The sequence below is a fragment of the Mustela nigripes genome, chromosome 12, assembly GCF_022355385.1.
Source record: "Mustela nigripes isolate SB6536 chromosome 12, MUSNIG.SB6536, whole genome shotgun sequence".
In the NCBI taxonomy this organism is placed as follows: Eukaryota; Metazoa; Chordata; class Mammalia; order Carnivora; family Mustelidae; genus Mustela; species Mustela nigripes.
In genome coordinates, this window is record NC_081568.1 from 41,516,963 (window position 1) to 41,538,062 (window position 21,100).

At 57.0% G+C, this 21,100-nt stretch overlaps 1 protein-coding gene across 4 annotated transcripts; it reads left to right on the forward strand.

The window, feature by feature from the left end:
* The first annotated feature begins 1,246 nt into the window (after positions 1–1,246).
* SLC6A7 (solute carrier family 6 member 7) lies at positions 1,247–19,201 on the forward strand. Of its 4 annotated transcripts, none has more exons than XM_059417156.1 (14): positions 1,247–1,419; positions 6,539–6,722; positions 8,274–8,405; positions 8,592–8,826; positions 9,336–9,474; positions 10,209–10,343; positions 11,430–11,533; positions 11,671–11,795; positions 12,196–12,308; positions 12,545–12,676; positions 13,165–13,264; positions 13,452–13,552; positions 14,087–14,254; positions 17,395–17,503. In XM_059417156.1, exons 1-14 carry the CDS (start codon positions 1,387–1,389, stop codon positions 17,410–17,412), a joined length of 1,719 nt encoding a protein of 572 aa, XP_059273139.1. In that variant the 5' UTR covers positions 1,247–1,386; the 3' UTR covers positions 17,413–17,503. The 4 variants fall into 4 exon arrangements, with proteins under 4 accessions (XP_059273139.1, XP_059273135.1, XP_059273136.1 ...); XM_059417152.1 differs by lacking the exon at positions 17,395–17,503 and adding an exon at positions 17,516–19,201 and having other exon boundaries at positions 1,248–1,419; XM_059417153.1 differs by lacking the exon at positions 17,395–17,503 and adding an exon at positions 17,516–19,201 and having other exon boundaries at positions 1,248–1,419; positions 11,710–11,795.
* The last annotated feature ends 1,899 nt before the right edge of the window (positions 19,202–21,100 follow it).

Genomic DNA, 21,100 nt, shown 5'->3' on the forward strand with positions numbered 1-21,100 from the left:
TTAGTGTCTGAACTGTGACACTTGTGGGTGAAAGGTGCATGATTTATAATAAATATGCTGGGTCCACTAGCATGTACCAGACCAAGGGGTATGAACACCCCAGCTAATAATTTCCCCTCCTAGTCACAGGCTCACACAGACAGACCGTCACAACATTCAGAGAGGTCGGTCAGACATGGCATCGCTGATGTAAATTCATTTTAGAGATGTAAAATTATAATATTCCTGAGATCTTACCGCTGGCAGAGAGGAACCCAGGTGCTCATGATTTAAGTCACAAGCCATCACAACACACAGTGACACGTGCCCTGTCTATTCTTGCCCAAACCTCCTTGCCTCTCTTTCATCCCAGCAAAAGGATAAATGTTGCACACCACCCAAAAGTTCCATGAGGCCTGACTGTCACTGGTGTCACTCACTAGCTCTATGACCTTGAGCGAGGAACTTAACCTCTCTGACTTCAGTTTCCTCATCTGTAAAGTAGGGATGACGCGGTCTCTCTCTCTGGGTCGCTGTGTTGAGACAATAAGACCTAGCCTGGGATCTGGCATAATAAATATTGGGCACTTGGACGACTGACTACATACGGGATTCATGGCCGCCGTTCCTCTGAGGCAGGAGTGGGCAACTCATATTGTCAGCTGAGCCCTACTACGTGCCAAGCCCTGTACTATGTGTTTTCTATGCACAATCTCTCCGGATTCCTCACATCACCGTAAGGGACACAAGATTCTTATCCCCATTTTCCAGATGAAAAGGCAGCTTTCATCTGGAAAAGCGCGGCGAGCTTGAGTCACGTGGGCAAGGTCACACAGCAAAGAAGAGGCGGCACTGGATCGCTGGAACCCAGGACCCGTCCCTTGGTGTCCAGGCACGTGGCCTGCCTCTCATCGCCCAACTAGGGAAAGGGAGGCCCAGAGAGGGCAGGTTACCTGCCCAAGGTCACGCAGGAGACGGTGGCCGAGGCCTCCAGACCTCTGAGGGTTTCCGTCGCAGACCCCCCTCCTCCCGCGATCGGGGCCCCTCCAATCCGCAGCTCTGCGTGCGGGGGCGCGCGCATTCCCCCGGCTGTCCGTCCGTCAGCCAGACTGTCTGGGTGTCTCCGCGGGCACAGCCGTGCACCCCTCCCCAGGCCCGGGCACTGCGCAGGGAGAAGCAGAGCGTTGGCAGCGCCCGGCCCGCGCCCCACGCCCCACGCCCGCAGCCGACAGACGGCAGCGCCTGCGCCCGCGCCCGCGCCCCCCCCCCCCCCGCCCCAGCCGGTGCGCGGGAGCCGCCGGGGCAAAGTCGCGGCGGCCGGCCGGCGGCGCGATCTCGGGCTCCCTCGCTCGCTCTCTGCTCTCAGGGGAAGCCAAGCCGGGAAGCCCCGGCAACCCGCCCTCCAAGATGAAGAAGCTCCAGGGAGCTCACCAGCGCAAGGTAGGGCCGGAAGACCCGGGCGCACACGGGGGCGGGGGCACACCTGAGGGAGGGGTGCAGGGGCCCGCCCCCATTCAGGACGGGGGAGGGTAAGAGAGAGCACCTGGACCGACTCAGGGCTCTGGGGGAGGCCGGGCTGAGCTAGGTGGCAGGGAGGGGCGGGGTCACGGCCTGCAGAGGTGGAGTGGAGGGTGGCGACATGGCCTTCCCCATCTGGGGGTCGGGGTGTTGTGTGATGGGGCTGAGGTTCATTGGGCCAGGTCCTTCGAACAGGTGTCTGCAACCCCAGGAGGCATGAGGTAGGGGTGGCTGGGGCCAGGCGCCTGCCCCTTCCCAGTCCCCCACCCATTTCCCCCAGGGCCTGATTGGGTTTGGGGGTGTTAGAATAACTGAGCGCCAGCCTTGAGGGGGACTAATTTCGGGGGTGGGGGCGGGGAGCCGCTCTGGCCCTCAGCCGCGCGCTCTACACTGAAGCAACCTCCGAGAACCAGCAGGGGGAAAACGCTCTTTCCTGCCCGAGCTTTTGCCCTGCGGGGGCCGCCACCTGCTCCCTCGAACCAGCTTTAGCTTCCCTGCTAAGACCCCGGGCAGCAGGGCTGACTGGAGGCAAAGGCTGGAGGCAAAGGCGGGGAGGAAGGAAACGGGAGACCCAGGGGATATGGGGGTGGGGTGGAAGCTGGCTGGAGAGAGGGGGCCAAATTTGTGTTTCTGGAGCCCCTCCCCACCCTTCCTGTGGGGTTAGACCTCCCAGCCTGTGGAGGAGTGGGGAGGGAGAGTATTGGGTGAAGTTTTCTGGCTTTTGACTCCTAGCCAAGGAGTCAGAACTCCTGGGCACTATTTCTGCAGATACCACTTACCCTGTGACTTTGGGCAAGTCCATTCTCCTTATAAACTGGACTGTCATTTGCCAATCCAGCTCCAGTATCAAGGCACCAAAGCAAGCCCCACTGTCCCTGAATGGGGTTTGGGGGATGTAGTGACCCCACAGGGGCTGGCAGATGTAGATGGGAGAGAGAGCTCACCGGCTGCTGTTATTGACCATCCCCTGCCCCATTCAAGCCTTCTGCCCCTGTGCAGCTGGGCGTGGAGCGGCTAAGTGGGTCTTTTTATTCACTGCCACGAATGACTTCTTGGGGCCATTTGTGGCTCTCTTGGGTCTTTGGGTCCTGCTTGCCATTCATTTCCATTCTCTTACTCTCTCCTCTTTCCACTCTCCCCACAAGAGCTTCTGCTCCTCATTGCCATGGTGCCACAGGGTGTGTAAACAGCCATATTCCGTAAAGCCTTATCTCATGTAAGCCTCCAAAAATTCTAGGGGCTGCGTCTTGTTATCCCCATTTTATAGACAAGGGGAAACAGACATGGGGGATGCAGTTTGCTGCTTTCCTAAAGATGGACCGAGTGACCCAGGGGCCCACAGGGCAGGGGTGGGGCCACCTGGCTTCAGTGTCCTTTCCCTTGGTCTCAAGGTGAAGGGGACAGGGAGGGAGGAAATGCCAGGTATCAGCAAAGGAGCCATGTTGTTCAGAGATGAGCACTGGGCTGAAAGTCAGGGGTGTGGATTCTGGTCTTGCTCTGCCCTTGTTATTTGACCTTGGGCTCATCCCTTCCCCTCCTTGAAACTTAGTTTCCTCTTCTGCACAGCAGTAAAGTTGGACTCCAGATTTCTATTGTTTTTCTCATCCTGAAGAAGGTATGAGAGCCTTGGTTCAGGGCAGGCTAACCTCTCCCAGCACCTGCCACTGCTGGTGACCTACATCTGTTGGTCCCTAAAAGAGGGGATGCAGGTCTGGCAAACTCAGGATTATGTTTCTGCGTGACTCGGGATAGGCGGTGGGGGAATCGGGGGTGGGATCTTCACACCCAGGCGTAAGTGTGAAGCGACTCATTAAGCTTCTTTCCAACCCTGCCCCATTGACTAGGGTGCTTGTCTCCCAGCCAGTCGCATCCTGTCCGTGCTGTCCTTCTGGGATTCATCCCATGGTTGGGGGCTCCAGGTGGTCTTGGGATTGGCTCATCTTTGGAGGACCCAATCCCCTGTGCCTGGAGCAGGATCAGGCTTCCCTCTGATTGGGGGAGGAGGGGGACAGGAGAGCTGGCAGCATCCTGCTCTTGGAACTCTTGTCACCATGGAAACAGAGAGCCTGGACTGCTCTGTGAGCAGAGAAAGGGCAGCAGCTTCTCAGGAGGGATCAGAGGAACCTCATTACTGGGCCCTCCTGCCAGCTGGCCTGAACAGGGCTGGGGGCTCACAGGGCGACCAGCCTGCCACACTACCCCATTTCAGGGGTCAGTGTCAACAGGCTGGTCCTCCATTCCTCCCGGAGCTCACCTGGCAGGGAGTGATTCTAGGGGGCCAGTGCTCACCCCGCTGGGAAGGAGCCTCATAGAAAGTGGCATCAGAGGCTGGGGGTGGGTTTCAGATAGGTCTGGGGGCTGCCGCTACTCTCAGCCCAGGATGTCTGAGATCACGGCAAGCCCAATGACCGCAAGCCCACGTTCATTATCACCAGCATCGCCATCACCCACAATAATGCCAGACTGTCCTTGTTACCACTGCCCCTCTGGCCAATAGCCAGCCTAGGGCAGGATCGTTGCCATGGTCGCCACTGTGACTGAGAGCCAACCCAAGACTATTCCTCCTTTCTGCACCCACAAACTCACTGCCCCGACCCTATCATTGTCCTGAGACACCTCCAGTCCTATGACACCTGCACCCTGCTTTCACTACCTTTATCCCGGCAATGCTCATAGGACAAATTCCCCGCAAAGCCTCCTGCTACCACCCAATCTGTGTATAGACACCTACCTGACTCGTGTCAGGAAGGGCAGTTTTAGGAGAAAAAAATATCTGATCAGTAGACAATCACCAAGTCCCTGTGCTAGGATCTGATCTGGTCTTCATCCACTGCCAAATGTCTTTAGGGGAGTCTCTGGTAAAGCTTTCCTCACAACCATTACAGCCAGAAGATGAACAGATAGACGTACATTTCTCTGAGTAAATCTCAGCATACTAGCTTCTTAAAACCCTTTTCTTAAATAGAATTGCAGAATACTGTCTATTCTAGGCAGTCATCGTGGGTATTGATGCATTAAAGGATCTGACAAGTCCTGCAGCAAAGAAAACTATTTTGCTTTGTGTTAACTTGGAGTTCCCCAAACTTCTTTGACTCCAGATTCCTTTTCTTGGGGCACCTGGGTGGCTCAGTGTGTTAAAGCCTCTGCCTTCGGCTCAGGTCATGATCCCAGGGTCATGGGATCAAGCCCCGTATCAGGCTTTCTGCTCATCAGGGAGCCTGCTTCCTCCTCTCTCTCTCTGCCTGCCTCTCCGCCTACTTGAGACCTCTGTCTGTCAAATAAATAAATAAAATCTTAAAAAAAAAATAGAATCCGTTTCTTTCTTTCTTTTTTTTTTTTTTTTTAAGATTTAATTTACTTACTTAACACACAGAGAGAGAGATCCCAAGTAGGCAGAGAGGCAGGCAGAGAGAGAGGGGGAAGCAGGCTCCCCGCTGAGCAGAGAGCCTGATGTGGGACTCAATCCCAGGACCCTGGGATCATGACCTGAGCTGAAGGCAGAGGCTTTAACTCACTGAGCCACCCAGGTGCCCCAAGAATCCGTTTCTTACACTGAGCACCTATGAACATCATAAGGGATGTATTTTTGGACACCCTGATTTATTCAGTCCCCTCAGTGTAGAGATGGGGAACTGAGGCTCAGAAAACTCTTTTCTCTAGTCACACCGTGAAGGGGCACAGTCCTGGGAAGAGAATTGTAGTCTCTTGACACTTAGTCCAGAGGTATCACTGTTTTCTCATAACCATTCCCCTGCAGAAGCAGGGGGTCCTTTCTCCTCTCTCAGAACCATGACGTTATTAGACAGCTGGCCTTCTTTGCTTCTCCATCCTTCTCTGTTATGGGTATGAATTTCGGAGGCAAGTGGGAAGGGCGTGGCTGTCCTTTCCTTTTGACCCATTCTAGGAGACACTTTGGGGGAATCGCTCTCTGAATTTTAGGTGGTTATCCTGGTATCTTTGGGATTCCTTGCAGACCCTCAGCTTGGGCAGCTCCTGGATGTACCAACGCATCCCCTCAGCCAGCATTTCAAGCAGTTGGAGGAGGCCCTCACTTTTCCAGCCCCAGTCTGGAGGGAGAAGGCCCAGTGGACTTCCCCAGCCTCCCTGAATGGCAGACAGGGATCTTAGGCACAGCTGGCTTCCCTTCCCCTCTGTGCCTGCATCTCTCCCGCAGTGACAAGAAGATTATGACTTTTGTGAGATAGATCCGAACTCAGTAGCCTCTTCCTGCTCATGAACTATATGATTCACAGTCCTCTGTAGGCCTCCTTGAGCCACCAGAGCATAAATCAAATTCCTCCCTCAGGAGAGGCCGTGTTCCCTCCAAGTCCTCTTCTTTCTGTGCTGAGAGCCCCCACTCCTTCCCCTGTCCTCCTGTTATCGCTTCTCCTGAAACCCTCCTGTCTGGCCACCTGCCCTGTAAACATGCTCCGAGCTATCTGCGTGTTTCTCAAAATACAGTGCCTGGAATGGAGTAGCCAAAAGGCCATCACTGGAGGCTGAAGATGCAGGCTTCAAGGCTGGGAAGCTCTGGGCATGAGACCTAGTTCTCCACCCCTCCAACTTGTAAAACCTCGTGTGTGTCATGACTCCTCTCTGAGCCTCAGTGGGCCTCATGATTGAAACAGCACTTAGACAAGTTCTTGGCTCATAGGGTTGTTTTGAGAATGAAGTCAGGTAAAACATTTAATGCACTGAGCATGTAGTAAGAGCTCAAGACAGGGTAAATGTTATGAAGACCATTGTCATCATCATCATCAAATCAAGGACCATCCCTTGATTTGACCTCTGTGTTCACCGAACTAAGATGAAGGTGGTTTTCTTAGCGCCCGAGCCACCTTGCAGGCCTCCTAAGTTTGTAGTGACCAGCCACCCCAAGAAGCTCCTGCAAATATTAGCCCAGGTAAGAGCAGTGGATTTTCTCAACCCATAGAGTATCTCTCATCAGCCCTGTTTGATTTCATCTTCTTATTTTGGGGGTGGAGTGGGCTGTGTCACAGTTCCAACCTGGCCTCACCTCTTTGGTCTCTTTTACCGGTAGCCCATCACCCCAGACCTGCTGATGACCCCCAGTGACCAGGGCGATGTAGACCTGGACGTGGATTTCGCCGCAGACCGGGGCAACTGGACCGGCAAGCTGGACTTCCTGTTGTCCTGCATTGGCTACTGCGTGGGCCTGGGCAATGTCTGGCGTTTCCCCTACCGCGCCTACACCAACGGAGGAGGTAGGGGCCAGGGGGCCTGCTGGAGGGACATCTAGGCTCGTAGGCCAAGGCTTGGGGAGGAGTGAGGTTTTAGCGGCCTTGGCTAGCATCTCCTATGTGGCCTTGAGCAGAATTCACTGAAAGCAGTGAACTGGGGCTGGGAGAAGACAGCTCTCTCTGCCTTGTCTTTTTTCATCACCCAAATATCTCCCCCGAGCCTGGGCATTTCCGGGGCTCTGAGTGATGGGCAGAGAAGTTGCCTCTGCTTCAGGAAGGCAGACTGTACCTGTTTGGCAGCAATCACGTGCTCTCACAGTTGTCCCCACCCCCTCCTCCCCTACCCCCTCTGGGACCTCACCCCAGCAGAACTTCCTGCTTGTGAATCTTCCGTCTGTCCTCCTCTCCTGGTTCCTTCTGTTCAGACTACAAATGCGAAGCCTGTCCCATCTTAAACAAATCCTCTATTGACCCTGCTTCACCATCAAGTCACTGTTCTGGGTCTCGTTAATGAGAGCTGGGGTGAGCACTCACCATCTGCCAGCCCAGGCATTTAACCCTGATGACAACCCTCCTGGGCGGGCATGGTTGTCCTGATGTGACAACCGGGGCTTGGAGAGGCCAGGTTCCTTGTCCAAGGTCACCTGGTGGCCGACCCAACATTCCACCTCCAGGACTACCTTCTCCAGAGCCCGTGTGCTCCTGCCCACCCTTGAAGCCTCCTCCTGTCTCAGCCAGACTCGTGGAAGAGGCACCTATTGGTGGAGTGGCAGAAATCCAAACAGGAGGGGATGGGCGAGGACAAGATGAATTGCCGTGACCGGGAAGTGTGGGACTGGAGCCCGTCTCTGACACTCTAGGAACTCCTTAATGGCCACAGTTCTGTGGGCTCTCCCTTTCCCTGGCTCCTAAATCTGTTTTTCTCCAGCACACCTCCAGGTGCTGACCCCTTTTCTCCTGGGACAATGACTTCATTCCCAGAGCTCTTCTCTCTGGGAGGGGCTATAGAGGGCCACAGGGAAGGTCTCTAACTGGCCTGCCTTGGGACCCAAGCCCCTGAAGGGGTGAGTTTGGGGGGGCAGCTGGCGTGATTGACGGCCCTTCTGAAGCCCTACAGTGGTAGGCAGTCTTCTAAAGGAGCTGGCTGTCAACAGAGGAAGCAAATGGGGAAGGATATTGGGTACTTGGGACCAATGGTGGCAGCTGGAAGCACCCCAGGTGGCCTGGCAGAGAGGACTTGGGGAAGTAGACTGAGACCAAATCCCAAGGACATTCATTTCCTACTGAGGCGTTTGCACCTTCTCTGGCAGGGAGTTCACTCATATATCCCTTCATTCCCTTTGTGTTTGCCCTGAGCCCAGCCCTGCTCAGGGCACCGGGGCTGCAGAGGTGAGTAAATCCCCACCAGCCCCCGAAGCCCTCAGTGATCTGGTGTGAAAAGTCATCCCCATCCGCAGGAGAGGCACTCCCTGGGGTCGCAGGTGTTTGCCATCAGGGAGGGGCGGGGCTTGAGGAGAGGGATCCACGCACCCACCCGCCGGAGACCCTCCCTGACCGCCCTCCCCCTCCGCTTAGGTGCCTTCCTCGTGCCCTACTTCCTCATGCTGGCCATCTGTGGCATCCCTCTCTTCTTCCTTGAGCTCTCTCTGGGCCAGTTCTCCAGCCTGGGACCCCTGGCCGTCTGGAAAATCAGCCCCCTCTTCAAAGGTGAGCCCTCCTAGTCCCCGCAGGGGCCGGGGCCCCGAGGAGGCAGGGAGGCTGACCCCCTCCCATGCCCCCAGCCTCTAGGCAGAGACAGAAGTGAAGCCCAGAGAGGGGCTGGCTGCCGGAGGCCACATGGCCTGGCCTCAGGAAGGCTTCACCTGAGGGCCGCCCCCTGTCCCTCACGTCCAGGTGCCGGTGCGGCCATGCTGCTCATCGTAGGCCTGGTGGCCATCTACTACAACATGATCATCGCCTACGTGCTCTTCTACCTCTTCGCCTCCCTCACCAGCAACCTGCCCTGGGAGCACTGTGGCAACTGGTGGAACACGGACCTCTGCCTCGAGCACAGAGGCTCCAAGGACGGCAACGGGGCCCTGCCCCTCAACCTCACGAGCACCGTCAGCCCCAGCGAGGAGTACTGGAGGTCAGGCCACTGCGGGCCTGCAGCTGGTTGGGAGGGCCCGAGCTGCCGGGGGCAGTGGGGGCAGTGTGGGAGGCGGGGAATGGGTGGCGGGAGGGGCCCCAAGCTGCTGGGGGTGATGGGTGGAGGGGCAAGAATGGGCCAGCATCCCCAGGGGGCTCAGCGTGCACCTGGAAGGCCGAGTCCAGGTGCTGGTGTTAGGTGGGTCCTGGGTTCTAATCCCAGCTCTTTGCTGACCAGCCCTTTGACTTTATACAACGTCCTTGGCTTCTGGGGCTTCGTCTATGAAGTGGGTGTGATCACGGCATTCGGAGGGTTGTTGTGAGGATTAAAGGAAGGAAAGTAGAGAATGTGCCACCAGCCTGTTGGGTAACCCTGCTCAGTAGAGCCTGGCTAATTGTAATCGTGATGGTGATGACACTGGTAAGAGTGACCTTGCTGGACACAGCTTTCCTGCATACCCGTGGAGTATGGCAGGGTGACCTGAGGACCTTCAAATCTTCTCCCCACAGCCGCTACGTCCTCCACATCCAAGGCAGCCAGGGCATTGGAAGTCCTGGGGAGATCCGCTGGAACCTCTGCCTCTGTCTGCTGCTGGCCTGGGTCATCGTGTTCCTCTGTATCCTCAAGGGGGTCAAGTCTTCGGGCAAGGTGAGGAAGTCCTAGAGGCCCGAGGGGCTGGGAGGTGGGAGGTCTTCCTGGGAGGCGGCAGGGCACGGACTGAGTCGGAGAGGATGAACAGACATCAGTAGGGCAGAGGTTGAGGGTAGGGGTGGGGAGTAGGCATCCAAGGCACTGCCTGAAGAAAGATGTGGAGGTAAGGATGGACAGTGGCCAGGCTGGTTCACCAGGCTGGAAACTTTCCAAGGACAGGACCTACCAGTGACTCAGGTTTGTATCCTAACCAAGTGCTTGGCACTTTGAAGAGGCTCCTCATGGTGAATGTTTGGAAGGTGGGTCTGTGAGTCAGGATGGGGAGGGGGCTTTAGGAATGTGCCATGGCAGATAACCACACAGGGAGGGAGGGGTTGCATGGGCAGGGAGCAGGGGTGGGGAACGGAAGGGGGAGACTCTCATCAGCCCCAGGCAAGACCTCCAGGCAAAGGCCCAGGGTGGCCTGGAGAGGGGTGCAGCAGGGCTGGAGGGGGTGGGTGGGCTGGGGACACCTTGGGAAGCAGCGACAGAACTTTAATGAGGGATCCATGTGTGGAGCGAGGGAGGGAGACGGGAAGGGAAAGAGAAGCATTATGGATAATGGCTGTTCTCAGCTCAGCCTCCCCAAATATTGGGGAGGCAAGTGAGGTAAGATGGAGATTTCTAGAAGAGGAGCAAGGTGGAAGGAAGTTCACCCCTGCTTTCCATCCCCATTTACCATGTCGTCTCAGGTGGTGTATTTCACGGCCACGTTCCCCTACCTCATTCTGCTCATGCTGCTGGTCCGAGGAGTCACCCTCCCAGGGGCCTGGAAGGGCATCCAGTTCTATCTCACCCCCCAGTTCCACCACCTGCTGTCTTCCAAGGTGAGGTGCTCGGGGCTGGGGTGCTGAGGGAGGGGTCAGGCCTGAGCCAGGGAGTAGAAGGAGGAGGGCTCCCTGGGGAAAAGAAGGGCAATGGTTAGGAATCCTCCCTGTGGAGGGTCCCCCAGTACCAGACCCTGTGCTTGGTGCTGCACTCAACAGTGTATGTCCTTTTCATTTCTCATTCTTCACTGTCCTACAAAGTAGACATTATTCTGGGGGCCCCAGGTGGCTCAGCTAGAGGAGGTAAGGCTCTTGATCTCAAGGTCATGAGTTTGAACCCCATGTGGGGTGTAGAGATTACTAATATATATATATATATATATATATATTTTTTTTTTTTTTTTAAAGGTAGACATTTTTCTCCCATTTTATAGATGAAGAAACTGAGGCCCGAAAGAGTGATAAGCTTAAGGTCACACAGCTAAGGGGAAGCAGAGTTGGAATTCCAACCCACAGCTCTCTGATTCCAAACCCCAAAGAGGTCATTGGTAATGACAGAAACAGTGGTGCTGACAGTTGACATTTCTTACTTATTAATTGCCGACTGCTTGACCCTGCCCTGGGACTTCACACATATGCAGTCATTAACCCTTACCACAACCCTGTAAGGGAGCTAGTGTTCCTATTCCTGCATTACAGAGGTGGGACCCGAGGCTCAGAGAGGTGATGTGGCTTGCATACAGGCCCAAAATAGGGGAGCTGGAATCAAATCCCGGTCCCTCCAACTCCAGGGAGGAAGTAAAGGGGTTCCATGGGCTTGTTGTCAATATGGATCTACTGGAAATTTACACAAGACACTGCTTCCTTCAGAATTGGACCAAGCATAGCCATCACCTAGATCCTGGATGGGGAAACTGAGGCCCAGAGAGGGAAAGGGACTTACCCGAGTCCCGCCGTGTAAGTGCTGGAACGGGGTTTGCTCCCGGCCCACATCACCTGGAGCCAGGCTCTCCACCACGCCGTCCCTGGACTTGTGGACTAGCTCCCGCCCCACCTCCTCCCTCCTCTTTCCGTGGCCCTCTGGACAGGGCCGTGATGTGCCAGCCCCTTCTCTCTGCTGTCCATCTGCATCCTTCCCTGCTACAGGTATGGATCGAAGCTGCTCTTCAGATCTTCTACTCCCTGGGTGTGGGCTTCGGGGGTCTCCTCACCTTCGCCTCCTATAACACGTTTCACCAGAACATCTACAGGTCAGTGCAGCCTCCCAGACCCCGGGGCTGGGGTGAGGAGGAGAGTGGCCAGTCAGGGCAGGCCCTGTTGTGGGGGCAGGGCCAGCTCACTCTGTTCTGCTCCTGTGTACCTGTACTTCCCCCCGCCCCCCCGGCAGAGACACCTTCATCGTCACTCTGGGCAATGCCATCACCAGCATCCTAGCTGGCTTCGCCATCTTCTCTGTGCTGGGCTACATGTCTCAGGAGCTGGGTGTGCCTGTGGACCAAGTAGCCAAAGCAGGTGGGCAGACAGGCCAGCCTCGGGGTGGGCGGCAGGGGGTGGACAATGATGTGAATCAGTGTCTTGTGCTGGAGGACGAGTCCACGTCTGTGTGTTAGCGGGATTGTTTGTGTGGATGATGGTATACGGAAGTGTATTCAAATGAGGTTTTATATTGTCTTATGTTTCTTCCTGCACTCCTTATCAGTTCATTTATCTTGTCAAGCTGTGTTCATTGAGCACCGACGGCATCCTGGCCGGGGTTTAGGGGTTCAGTGTTGGAAGTATACAGTAGGGTACTTGTCTGGATCTGACTAAATGAGTGTGCCCACGGGGGTGGAAGCGACCATGTGTGTTTGAGTGTGCCTGTGAGGGCCTGCCTTGTGCCCCAGTCTGCTGACTCTTTGTGCGCCTGGCCCAGGCCCTGGCCTGGCCTTTGTCGTCTACCCACAGGCCATGACCATGCTGCCTCTGTCGCCCTTCTGGTCCTTCCTTTTCTTCTTTATGCTCCTGACTCTGGGCTTGGATAGTCAGGTGAGCCTGGTCTGTGCCAGCGGGCACCTTGTGGGGGGTGTGTTCATTTGTGTGTGTGTGTCCATCCACGTGGGATGTGCATCTGTGTATCTGTGTATGTAGCTGTGTGTGTGATGTAGCTCTGTGTGTCTGTGTGACGTGTGTATCTCTGTGTGAGTATGAGTGTCCATGCACATGTGTACAGGTGTGTGGTGGGGGGCCGAATTCTGACCTCCCCCCCTCCTGTCCTCCCCCAGTTTGCCTTCCTGGAGACCATTGTGACAGCTGTGACAGATGAGTTCCCCTACTACCTGCGGCCCAAGAAGGCTGTGTTCTCGGGGCTCATCTGCGTGGCCATGTACCTGATGGGGCTGGTCCTCACCACCGATGTGAGTGCTGCTGTGAGGAGGGAGGGCAGCCCACGGGTGGGGTGGTGCGGGTATGGGCGGAGGGGTGGTGCAAGGCCAGGCAGCTGGGGTGGGGGCAGGTGACTCTGCTCCGGGGCTCCGTGCTGCTGCTTTGGGAGGCCACCCAGGTCCACTCCCCAAGGGCAGCGTGGCCTATGGCCCGGGGTCCTGGCTTCAAAGTACAGAGAAGCCCCAGCTTCCAGCCTGGGTCCTACACTTGCTGGATGACCTCAGGACAAGAGGCTTCACCTTCTCCAGCCTGCGTTCCCACCAATAAAATGGGCTCTACAACTAGGGTTGTTGTGAAGCTCCAGTAAGAGGGCATGTGGGAAGGGCTCAGCGTAGGCAGTGGTCACATGGCCACCGTCTTGCCATCACCACTGGCCCGGCTGCTCCCCGCCTTGAAAAGGGGCTGCACCAGGGAGCAAGACTGGGCTGAGGGAAGCCCAGAGCTGTGACTTGTGTTCTAGGGAGGCATGTACTGGCTGGTGCTTCTGGATGACTACAGCGCCAGCTTCGGGCTCATGGTGGTGGTGATCACCACATGCCTGGCCGTCACTCGGGTGTATGGTGAGAGGCGATGAGGGAGAGGGGGTTGAAGCTCCCCACGGTGGGAGGCTGGGGGTCTGCTCTGGAGCCCCCCCTATACTGGGTCCCAGGTCCCAAGGGCCAGGGTCTCCCATGGGGGCAGCGGGGGTGGAGGAGGAGGGGCTGCTGGTGCTGGTGGGGCCATCCTCCTCCCCCCTCCCCCGCACAGGCATCCAGAGGTTCTGCCGGGACATCCACATGATGCTGGGCTTCAAGCCGGGCCTCTACTTCAGGGCCTGCTGGCTGTTCCTGTCCCCGGCCACGCTCCTGGTAACCGGGGGAGGGGGGGGGGAGGGCTGGGGCCCAGATTTGAGAGGAGGGGCCCCCTCTGGACATTGAGTCCAGCAGGGCTGTCCTGGCCCAGAGTGGACCTCTGTCAGGGCTGACAGGTAGTGGGCACCAGGATGTGGGTCTCCTCCCCTCCGCCTCAATGCCCCCAGCTTTTGGAGCGGTGCTGGGTCTAGCTTCCCATGCAGCTAGCCAAATGAGTGCGGCTTTCCCAGGCCTCAGGGCCTTTCCTCAGGGCCCTTTCGGCTAGGGCGTTAGACTGGTTTGTTGGTGAGTTGGAGGCCAGGCCCAGGCTGTCTTAGAAACTGGATGCTTCCAAGCTGGGCTGTCTCAGGCCTCACAAAGGCCCGGAGGAGGGACCGTCTCAGGTTCTATACAGCTTAGGATGGGGTTCTCTTCAACACCGGGTGGCTCTGGGCTGGGCTGTCCCGGGCCTTCAGGTAGCTCAGATCTGGGCTGCCCTAAGCCCCGGGGCCTGCCCAAAGCCCACCGTGATGCCGGGGCCCCTGCCTGCAGGCCCTGTTGGTGTACAGCATCGTCAAGTACCAACCCTCAGAGTACGGCAGCTACCGGTTCCCAGCCTGGGCGGAGCTGCTGGGCATCCTGATGGGTCTGCTGTCCTGCCTCATGATCCCAGCGGGCATGCTGGTGGCTGTGCTTCGGGAGGAGGGATCGCTCTGGGAGGTAAGTCTGGGCCGCCTTGTCTGCCCCAGGCCCACCTGCTAGGACAGGAAACATCTGCCACAGCACCTTACTGAGGGCCTCACAGGCCTTTCCAGACAGTAGCCTGAGCTCTGAATCCTCTCAGACCTGCTGGGGGTGAGGTAGGCTCAGGTGGCTTAGGGTCCGGCCCCGTGGTCCCTGGTACCACATGGGGTCTCTGATGGGGGGACGTCCCACTGCCCACATGTCATAGGGAGAGGACAAGTGTCCCACTGCAAGTTGGTCAGGGGTCCAGACTGGAACTCTGGTCACCAGCCCAGAGCTTCCTCTGACTCAGGGTCAGAAGGCAGGACTGAGGGACACTAGAGGGTGGGCGGCAAGCCCATGGGTGACCTGGGAATGGGCTGATGGTGGGAACCCTGCCCATGCCAGGCTTTGTGAAGAGATTCAGGAAGTACAGAGAATGCAAGCTGTTTGGGCATGGGGGTCTGCAGGTCTCAGAAGGGGGGAGTGGGTGTGCAGTGATGCCGTGTGACCATGGCAATGTTCTACCCCTCTCTGAGCCTCCCCGCACTCTGTCCTTCTAAGGCTATGGAATGTGGAGCCCCTTTGGTGGGAAGAGGCTGTCACAGTGAGCAGAGCTGAGTGAGCCTGCTAGGGCCTGGAGAGAGCCTTGGGACCCCCATACATACCTCACATATCCCATCAAGTGTATGGTAGAACCAGCTGGTATTGGTTCATGAGAGCTAGTTGTTATATATTCAGGGACGTTGTGAGCTGGTTGTTAACTCATCGATAACTTGACATCGACTTTGGTGGGAATATTTATACCACTGGAACTGGCTACTTATCAAGCCTCCTGCACCCCTCCAACCATTGCTCCCACTTCGCAGACTGTGCCACTGTGTCCTCAGCTGTCCCTCACCCCATTTTCATATCTGCACCTGGAAGGAGGCTCTGACCCCGTTCCCAGCACGAGTGGGTCGTGGCCACAGCGCCCAGACCACAGGGGCAGTCCTGGACCCAGGCCCTGCTCTGGATCCAGCTGCTGGTGGACAGGGAGCAAACTCCCAGCCTTCTTTCAGCGTCGGGGGGCCTCACCTGTGCTGCCAAGGGCAATGTGTCTCCTTGCTTGAGAGCTGAGGTATCTGCAAAGGAAAGGAAGAGAAGGGTGTCGCTCAGGATAGAGGGCTCCAGTCCCCTGGAAATTCATGGTTCCCAAGCCTTGCTACTCTTCCCTCTTGCCTTATCGCCACAGCCACCAACAGCCAGGCCGAGGGCCATGTTGTTGGGTGGGGAGCACTGCAAGAGGAGTCCTTGCCCGGCTCTGGAGGGCTTCCAGCACTGTCACATTAGGAGGAATTCGGGCTCTGCTTTTTGCCAGCTGTGTGACCCTAAGTGAGTTAACGCCCCTCTCTGAACCTTGCTTTTCTCTGTCCTTCAAGTGAGGACAAAGATTCCTCCCCTAAGGGTTGCTCTGAGAAGAAAAGAAGCTTATCCATGTTGTCAGAACTGTGAAGGGCAGGAAAAGCAGAGTATTTTAAAAAGTTTAGGATGGAGTCAGACTGCCCAGGTTCAAATAGCATCACCACTTGTCTCCCGTGTGACCTTGGCCAAGTTGGCTCACCTCGCTGAACTTTGCTTCCAGATAATATCTGTGGGGGTGGAGGGTGAAAGTCCTAATGGCCCTCTCCTGGGGAAACTGAGGACTGAAGAAGCCCACACAACTTAGAGCTGGAGCACGGGGAATGTTTTGTTCCACTTCGGGGATCCTCATGGGAGTGATTCTGCTCTCAGAGGCCATTTGGTAGTGTCTGGAGGCATTTTGCTTGTCATAAAAGGATCGTGTGCACAGGGGATGGTACTGGCTTCCAGTGGGAAGAGAGCAGGGATTCTGTCAAACTCTCCTCAGTGTGCAGAGAGCTCTTACACGGGGTCTCTTCAGCCAAAGTGTTCCGAGTACTCAGGTCGAAAAGCATCAGTCTAGGTTCTAGTGTTCAGCTGGGAACAAATCTAAGTGCTTGTTCTCAAGGAGCTTGAATTTTAATGTGGGAGATAGACAATAAACAAATACATAAAGGTAGTAGTAAGTGCTACATTTAAAAAATAATTAAAAAAAAAACTGAAACAAAAGCAAAGTTTAGGACTAGAGAATGAAGGGAAAATATTTTGGCTAGGGTGGCCAGGAAGACCTTGGTGAGGGGGTGACAGACATCTGACTGAAACCCACAAGGTGATCAATAGATATCTAAGGGGAGAGCATTCCAAGCAGAAGGACAATCAGTGCAAAGGTCCTGGGGCAGGAGGGGATGGCATGTCTGAAGGCAGCAAGGAGGTTGGCAAGACTGGATCAGAGTGGGGGTGGGTGGAGGGAGAGTAGCAGGAGGTGAGGTCAGGGAGGTAGATGGGCAGGTAGGCTGTGGTGGGCAAGTTGGGTCTTATTCCAAGTGCAAAGATAAGCCATAGGCAGGTTTCTGGGCAGGAGGTACGGTGCTCTACAACAGTTCAGTAAGTGTCCCCAGGCTTTGAGTGTGGGGCCAAGCTGAGCCCTGGGCTAAGGGCTCTGCACACATTATCCTCCTTGAATCTACACTCAGTAGGCTCCACTTAATGTTGGTCGCCTATCCTCCTTCAAGGGTCTGGGCCTCTTCTCCGTGCAGGCTAGGCAGAGGACTTTGGGAATGTGGTTTGGGAGGGGAGGAACTCTAGAATGTCCAGACTTAGTCATTATCTTAGTCACCTCTCTCCTTCCATGGAAACTGGGGCTGCAGAGGGAAAGGTCAGACAATCAGAGTCAGGACAAAGCAAGTGGGAAACACTTGGAAGGTCAGTGACACACCCTGCCTCAGTGCTCCTGGCTCCTGGCTCTTCCCCAAAGCTCCCGGCTGTTTAGGACTCAGCATTTAGGGGAAGGGGCCCAGAGTGGGCTCCTGAATTGGCTGGCATGTAATTGTAGCCTGTCCCCAGCGCCCCTGCTAAATGCTCCATCTTGGTGCCTGCTGACGGGGTTCAGAGTGGCAGGAATGGCAGGATCCCCAAGTGACAGAGAAGGAAACCAAGTACCGAAAGCTTAAATCCCATGTCCCCACCCAGCTTGTGAGTAGCCAAGTGGGACTTACTCCCCTGGGGAAGTGCCACTGCCCTTCACCCCCGCCCCCCAGGATTGTCTCCAGGGCTGACACCAGGGACATGGTGAGGTCTTTGCCCGGTGCCCAGCTGCAGGAAGCACTCCACGAGCACCGGCCGCCCACCGTTTTCACCGCTGTCCTTGCTCTACCACAGCGGCTCCAGCAGGCCAGCCGACCGGCCATGGACTGGGGCCCGTCGCTGGAGGAGAACCGGACTGGCATGTACGTGGCCACGCTAGCGGGGAGCCAGTCACCAAAGCCACTGATGGTGCACATGCGCAAATACGGGGGCATCACCAGTTTTGAGAACACGGCCATCGAGGTGGACCGCGAGATCGCCGAAGAGGAGGAGTCTATGATGTGAGACAGGAGGCTGGCGGCCTGGAGGACCTGCCCAGCTGCGGAGGAGTAGCCCTGCCCTGTGGGGTCCTGAGAGGCCTGAGGCCCTGGGCAGTCGCCACAGTGATGCCGGTCCCCAAGGCTAGTCCTTTCTCGTGGCCTCTGCCTCTCCTCTGTCTCCTTTCTCCCCACACGCACACAGACCCACTCTAAGCTCAGTCCTCGTTGTGCAGTTGGATAAACTGAGGCCAGGGAGGTGGGACCTGACCAAGGTCACGTGGTGGAGGGCGCTGGACCCCAGACCTCCTGGCCAACCAGTTCCCTTTCTTATGTGGCAGCTGGCATCATTCTCTCCTCTGTTCAGGGCCCAGACTCCTCTCTTTTCTAGAGGAGCCTGCCCCCCACATACTGCAAACAGCCAGAATCTTGAGCTGGGCCAGGACACTCAGGGTGTGGCAAGGGCCACAAGGCCCCAGGCCTCGAGGGTTAGCAAGTGAAGGGGGACAAAAACCCCTAGGTCAGGTCTCCTGAAAGAGGCGGGGTCTGAGGGCCCTGGAGGATGGGCAAGTTGGGAGGGAGAGAGGAAGAGGAGGGCAGGGTGTGGAGGCCCCCATGGATCCCCTGTGTCCCCCATAGAGCCCAGGGCCGGGCCCGCGGTGTTACCAGGCTATAGCAGGGGCCCGCGGGAAGGACAGAGAGCCAGGGGAGCATGGGACAAGGGGCGGGCCGGGGTTTGCATGATCTGGTTGTGCTTTAGATAGACTAGCTTTCAGGATCGGTGGACAGGGTGGATTAGAGGGGACAGGGTGGAGGTAGGAGGCCTGTGGAGGGCAGCAAGGGGGGCTGGTGGCCTCAGTGGGGGGGGGGGGGGGGGGAAAGGAGGAGGTCCCCACATTTTCCACCTCCCAGAAAAACTAATGTATTTTATTTTGACCCCACGCTTCTGAGAAGGGCCCACAGCTTCCCTCACTGGACTTTATGCCCTCCCATGTCGGGAGCCGTGGGCATTGTTAGGACAGAGCAAACAGGTGGAGAGATGGGCGTGAGGGCCCCTAGCGGGACCTGAGGCCCCTCTGTTCCCTTCTCCCTGTTCTGGTGGCCCTCACTGTCTCCTCCAGCTCCAGGCACTGCTGGGAAACTGACCTTGGCTGTGGGCCACCGAGGCAACCAAGAGACTTGGAGGTGGTCCGCTCACGTGGCTGTCTGTCCTGATGCAGCCCCCTCTGGGCCCAGGCATGAGGGTGGAGGCAGGGAGCCAAGGGCAGCCACCAGCTCAGGCCTGTGGCCAGAGGCCTCAGCGTCTTCAGTCCCAAGCACAAGGGGGGGCTGCCCTGGGATCCCTCCTTCCCTGAGAGACGAGGGTGGAGTGTGAAAGTGTGCCCCAGCGTGACAGGCCACCCTCATGCAGCTGGGCCGGGCTGCGTGCTCTCTTTCTCTCCTGCTGTCCCCTCAACCCACCCATGTCCTATTGGTTTATTGTTAATAAACACCAGTGAGGTCATCCTTCTTACCCCTTCTCCTTACTGCTGAGAACCAGGGGGTGGACAGCGCAGGGGTGTCCAGCTTCCGTTGGACGGACGAGGAAACTGAGGCTCAACTGTTCGCTTTCCTGGCTCTCCCAGCTTCTGACACTTCCTGTCCCGTTTCTCTGTGGCAGTGGGGTTGAGGAAGGGTGGCGAAGACAAGGAAGCCAATTCACCCCCCTTATATGTATGGGCAAACTGAGGCCCAGCGGAGGCAGGCACACCTGGGCAGCTGGCCCTCCCCTCCCCGGCTGCTCTCCGGCCTTACCAGCAGGTGTAGCTGAGGCTGGAAGTCCGGGGGTTGGGAGAAGCCCTGAGTTTCCCAGGCTGGAAGAATTTCCTGGTGCTAACCACCCCCTCCTGGCAGGACCTGGCCACTTTAAAAGAGCCTCAGGGCCTTTCAAATGCGAGGCCCAGGTGTTTGTGAAGGCTTTGATGGGGGGTTGGAGAGGAAGGGCTGCTGCATCTTTTAGATATTAATAAATTTCCCCTAACAAAAGGCCAGGCCCCCTCCTGCCCCTCTTTGTTTGGGGCTCTAGATGGAGGAAGAGCATGGGATTGCTAATTTGCTGTAGGCTCAGGAATGGCCTTCACAATTCAAGGTGCCTCTTCCCACACCCTGGGGGCAGGCTCCTCCAGCCTTGTTCACAGAGCCCCTGGCGCCAGCTCCGTGGTCCCAAAGGGGAGTGTGGGGTGGGGGAGAACCCTCTCCAGGCCCTCCCCGCTCCTTCTAGGACAGGTCCCAGGCCCCAGCCATCGTCCTGTGCAGACTCCTTGCCCAACCTCTTAGCTGCAGCCTGGGGTCCTGGGCATCCAGAATGGGTGATCCTAGAAGTCTGGCCTTCTCTTCAACGATTCCCAGTTGGCCATTGCAGGCCTCTAGGAGGCCAGGGAGCCCACCAGCTTCACCTCCCCACCCCCCCCCCCACTTCCCCTGCCTTGCTGTCTCTGGCTACCCTTGCACTTGCTCACTACCCTGGCCCCCGGGGCCCGAGATTCCTGGTCTGTCCTCCCTGGGCCCCAGCTTCCTATTTGTCCTGCTTTTCCCGTTCCTGCTGCTCCCAGACAGGCTGTCCTGCCACCTCACCCTTCTCCCGCCTCTGCCACCTCCCAATAGCCCCCGCCCCTCCCTTTATTGACCTTTGGTGGCCCTGGCTCAGAGCAATCCCCAGCCAGGCCTGACGGCAGTGGGAGCAGATCAGAGGAACTCATGGCCGCATGGTGGACAGTCCACGGAACACCTCAGCCCTGTTTGGAATAGAACCCTAGCCTGGAATGCTAGAATGGCCTAGCAGGGGACAAGCCCAGTGCCTGCAGAACCAGGCTGAGCGGCCAGGGGAGCAAATTTGTAGGTGTGAGCGGGAGAGCAGGTGGTGACTGGTCCCCAGAGAGGGTGGCCGTGATGAGTCAGTGGTGGGGACCTGGCGCACTAGAGAAGAAAGCCTGCCTCTCTTCCAGGGAGGCCGTCCCCTGCAAGCATGGACCCAGGTTGCCAGATAGCCCAGCTTTTTAAGAGAAGTTGGAAGTTTGGATTTCTGTGAGAAATGTCTCATTTTTCTGGCTCTGCAGAGACTGGGGATTAGCAGGGCTGTGGCCCGTGGTGACAACGTATGGGAGCTGGGGCCAGGCCCGGGGTCCCCACCCCTAATCAGTGTTTTGCTCTCCTTCTCAGCTGATCTCTGTGTCCGTGGCCCCCTGACCTGGGGAGACTCAGGGCGGGTGGAGTGGCAGCGAAGGGCTGGGAGGCAGCATCTGTGCCTGGCTCAGGTATGGAGAGGGTGTCCTGGGGCCCTTCATTCCTCTTCTAGGAATGTTCTAGGACTCACGAGAGATGGTGTGCTCTTGGGGGTCCCTGGGAAGCGCTGAGATGGGGCACT

Excerpts from the sequence above, each read along its gene's own strand:
- SLC6A7 (XM_059417152.1), top strand. The coding sequence starts at position 1,387 with ATGAAGAAGCTCCAGGGAGCTCACCAGCGCAAG. Across the intron at positions 8,406-8,591 it reads AATCAGCCCCCTCTTCAAAG|GTGCCGGTGCGGCCATGCTG; the intron begins GTGAGCCCTCCT and ends CCTCACGTCCAG. Across the intron at positions 9,475-10,208 it reads GGGTCAAGTCTTCGGGCAAG|GTGGTGTATTTCACGGCCAC; the intron begins GTGAGGAAGTCC and ends ATGTCGTCTCAG.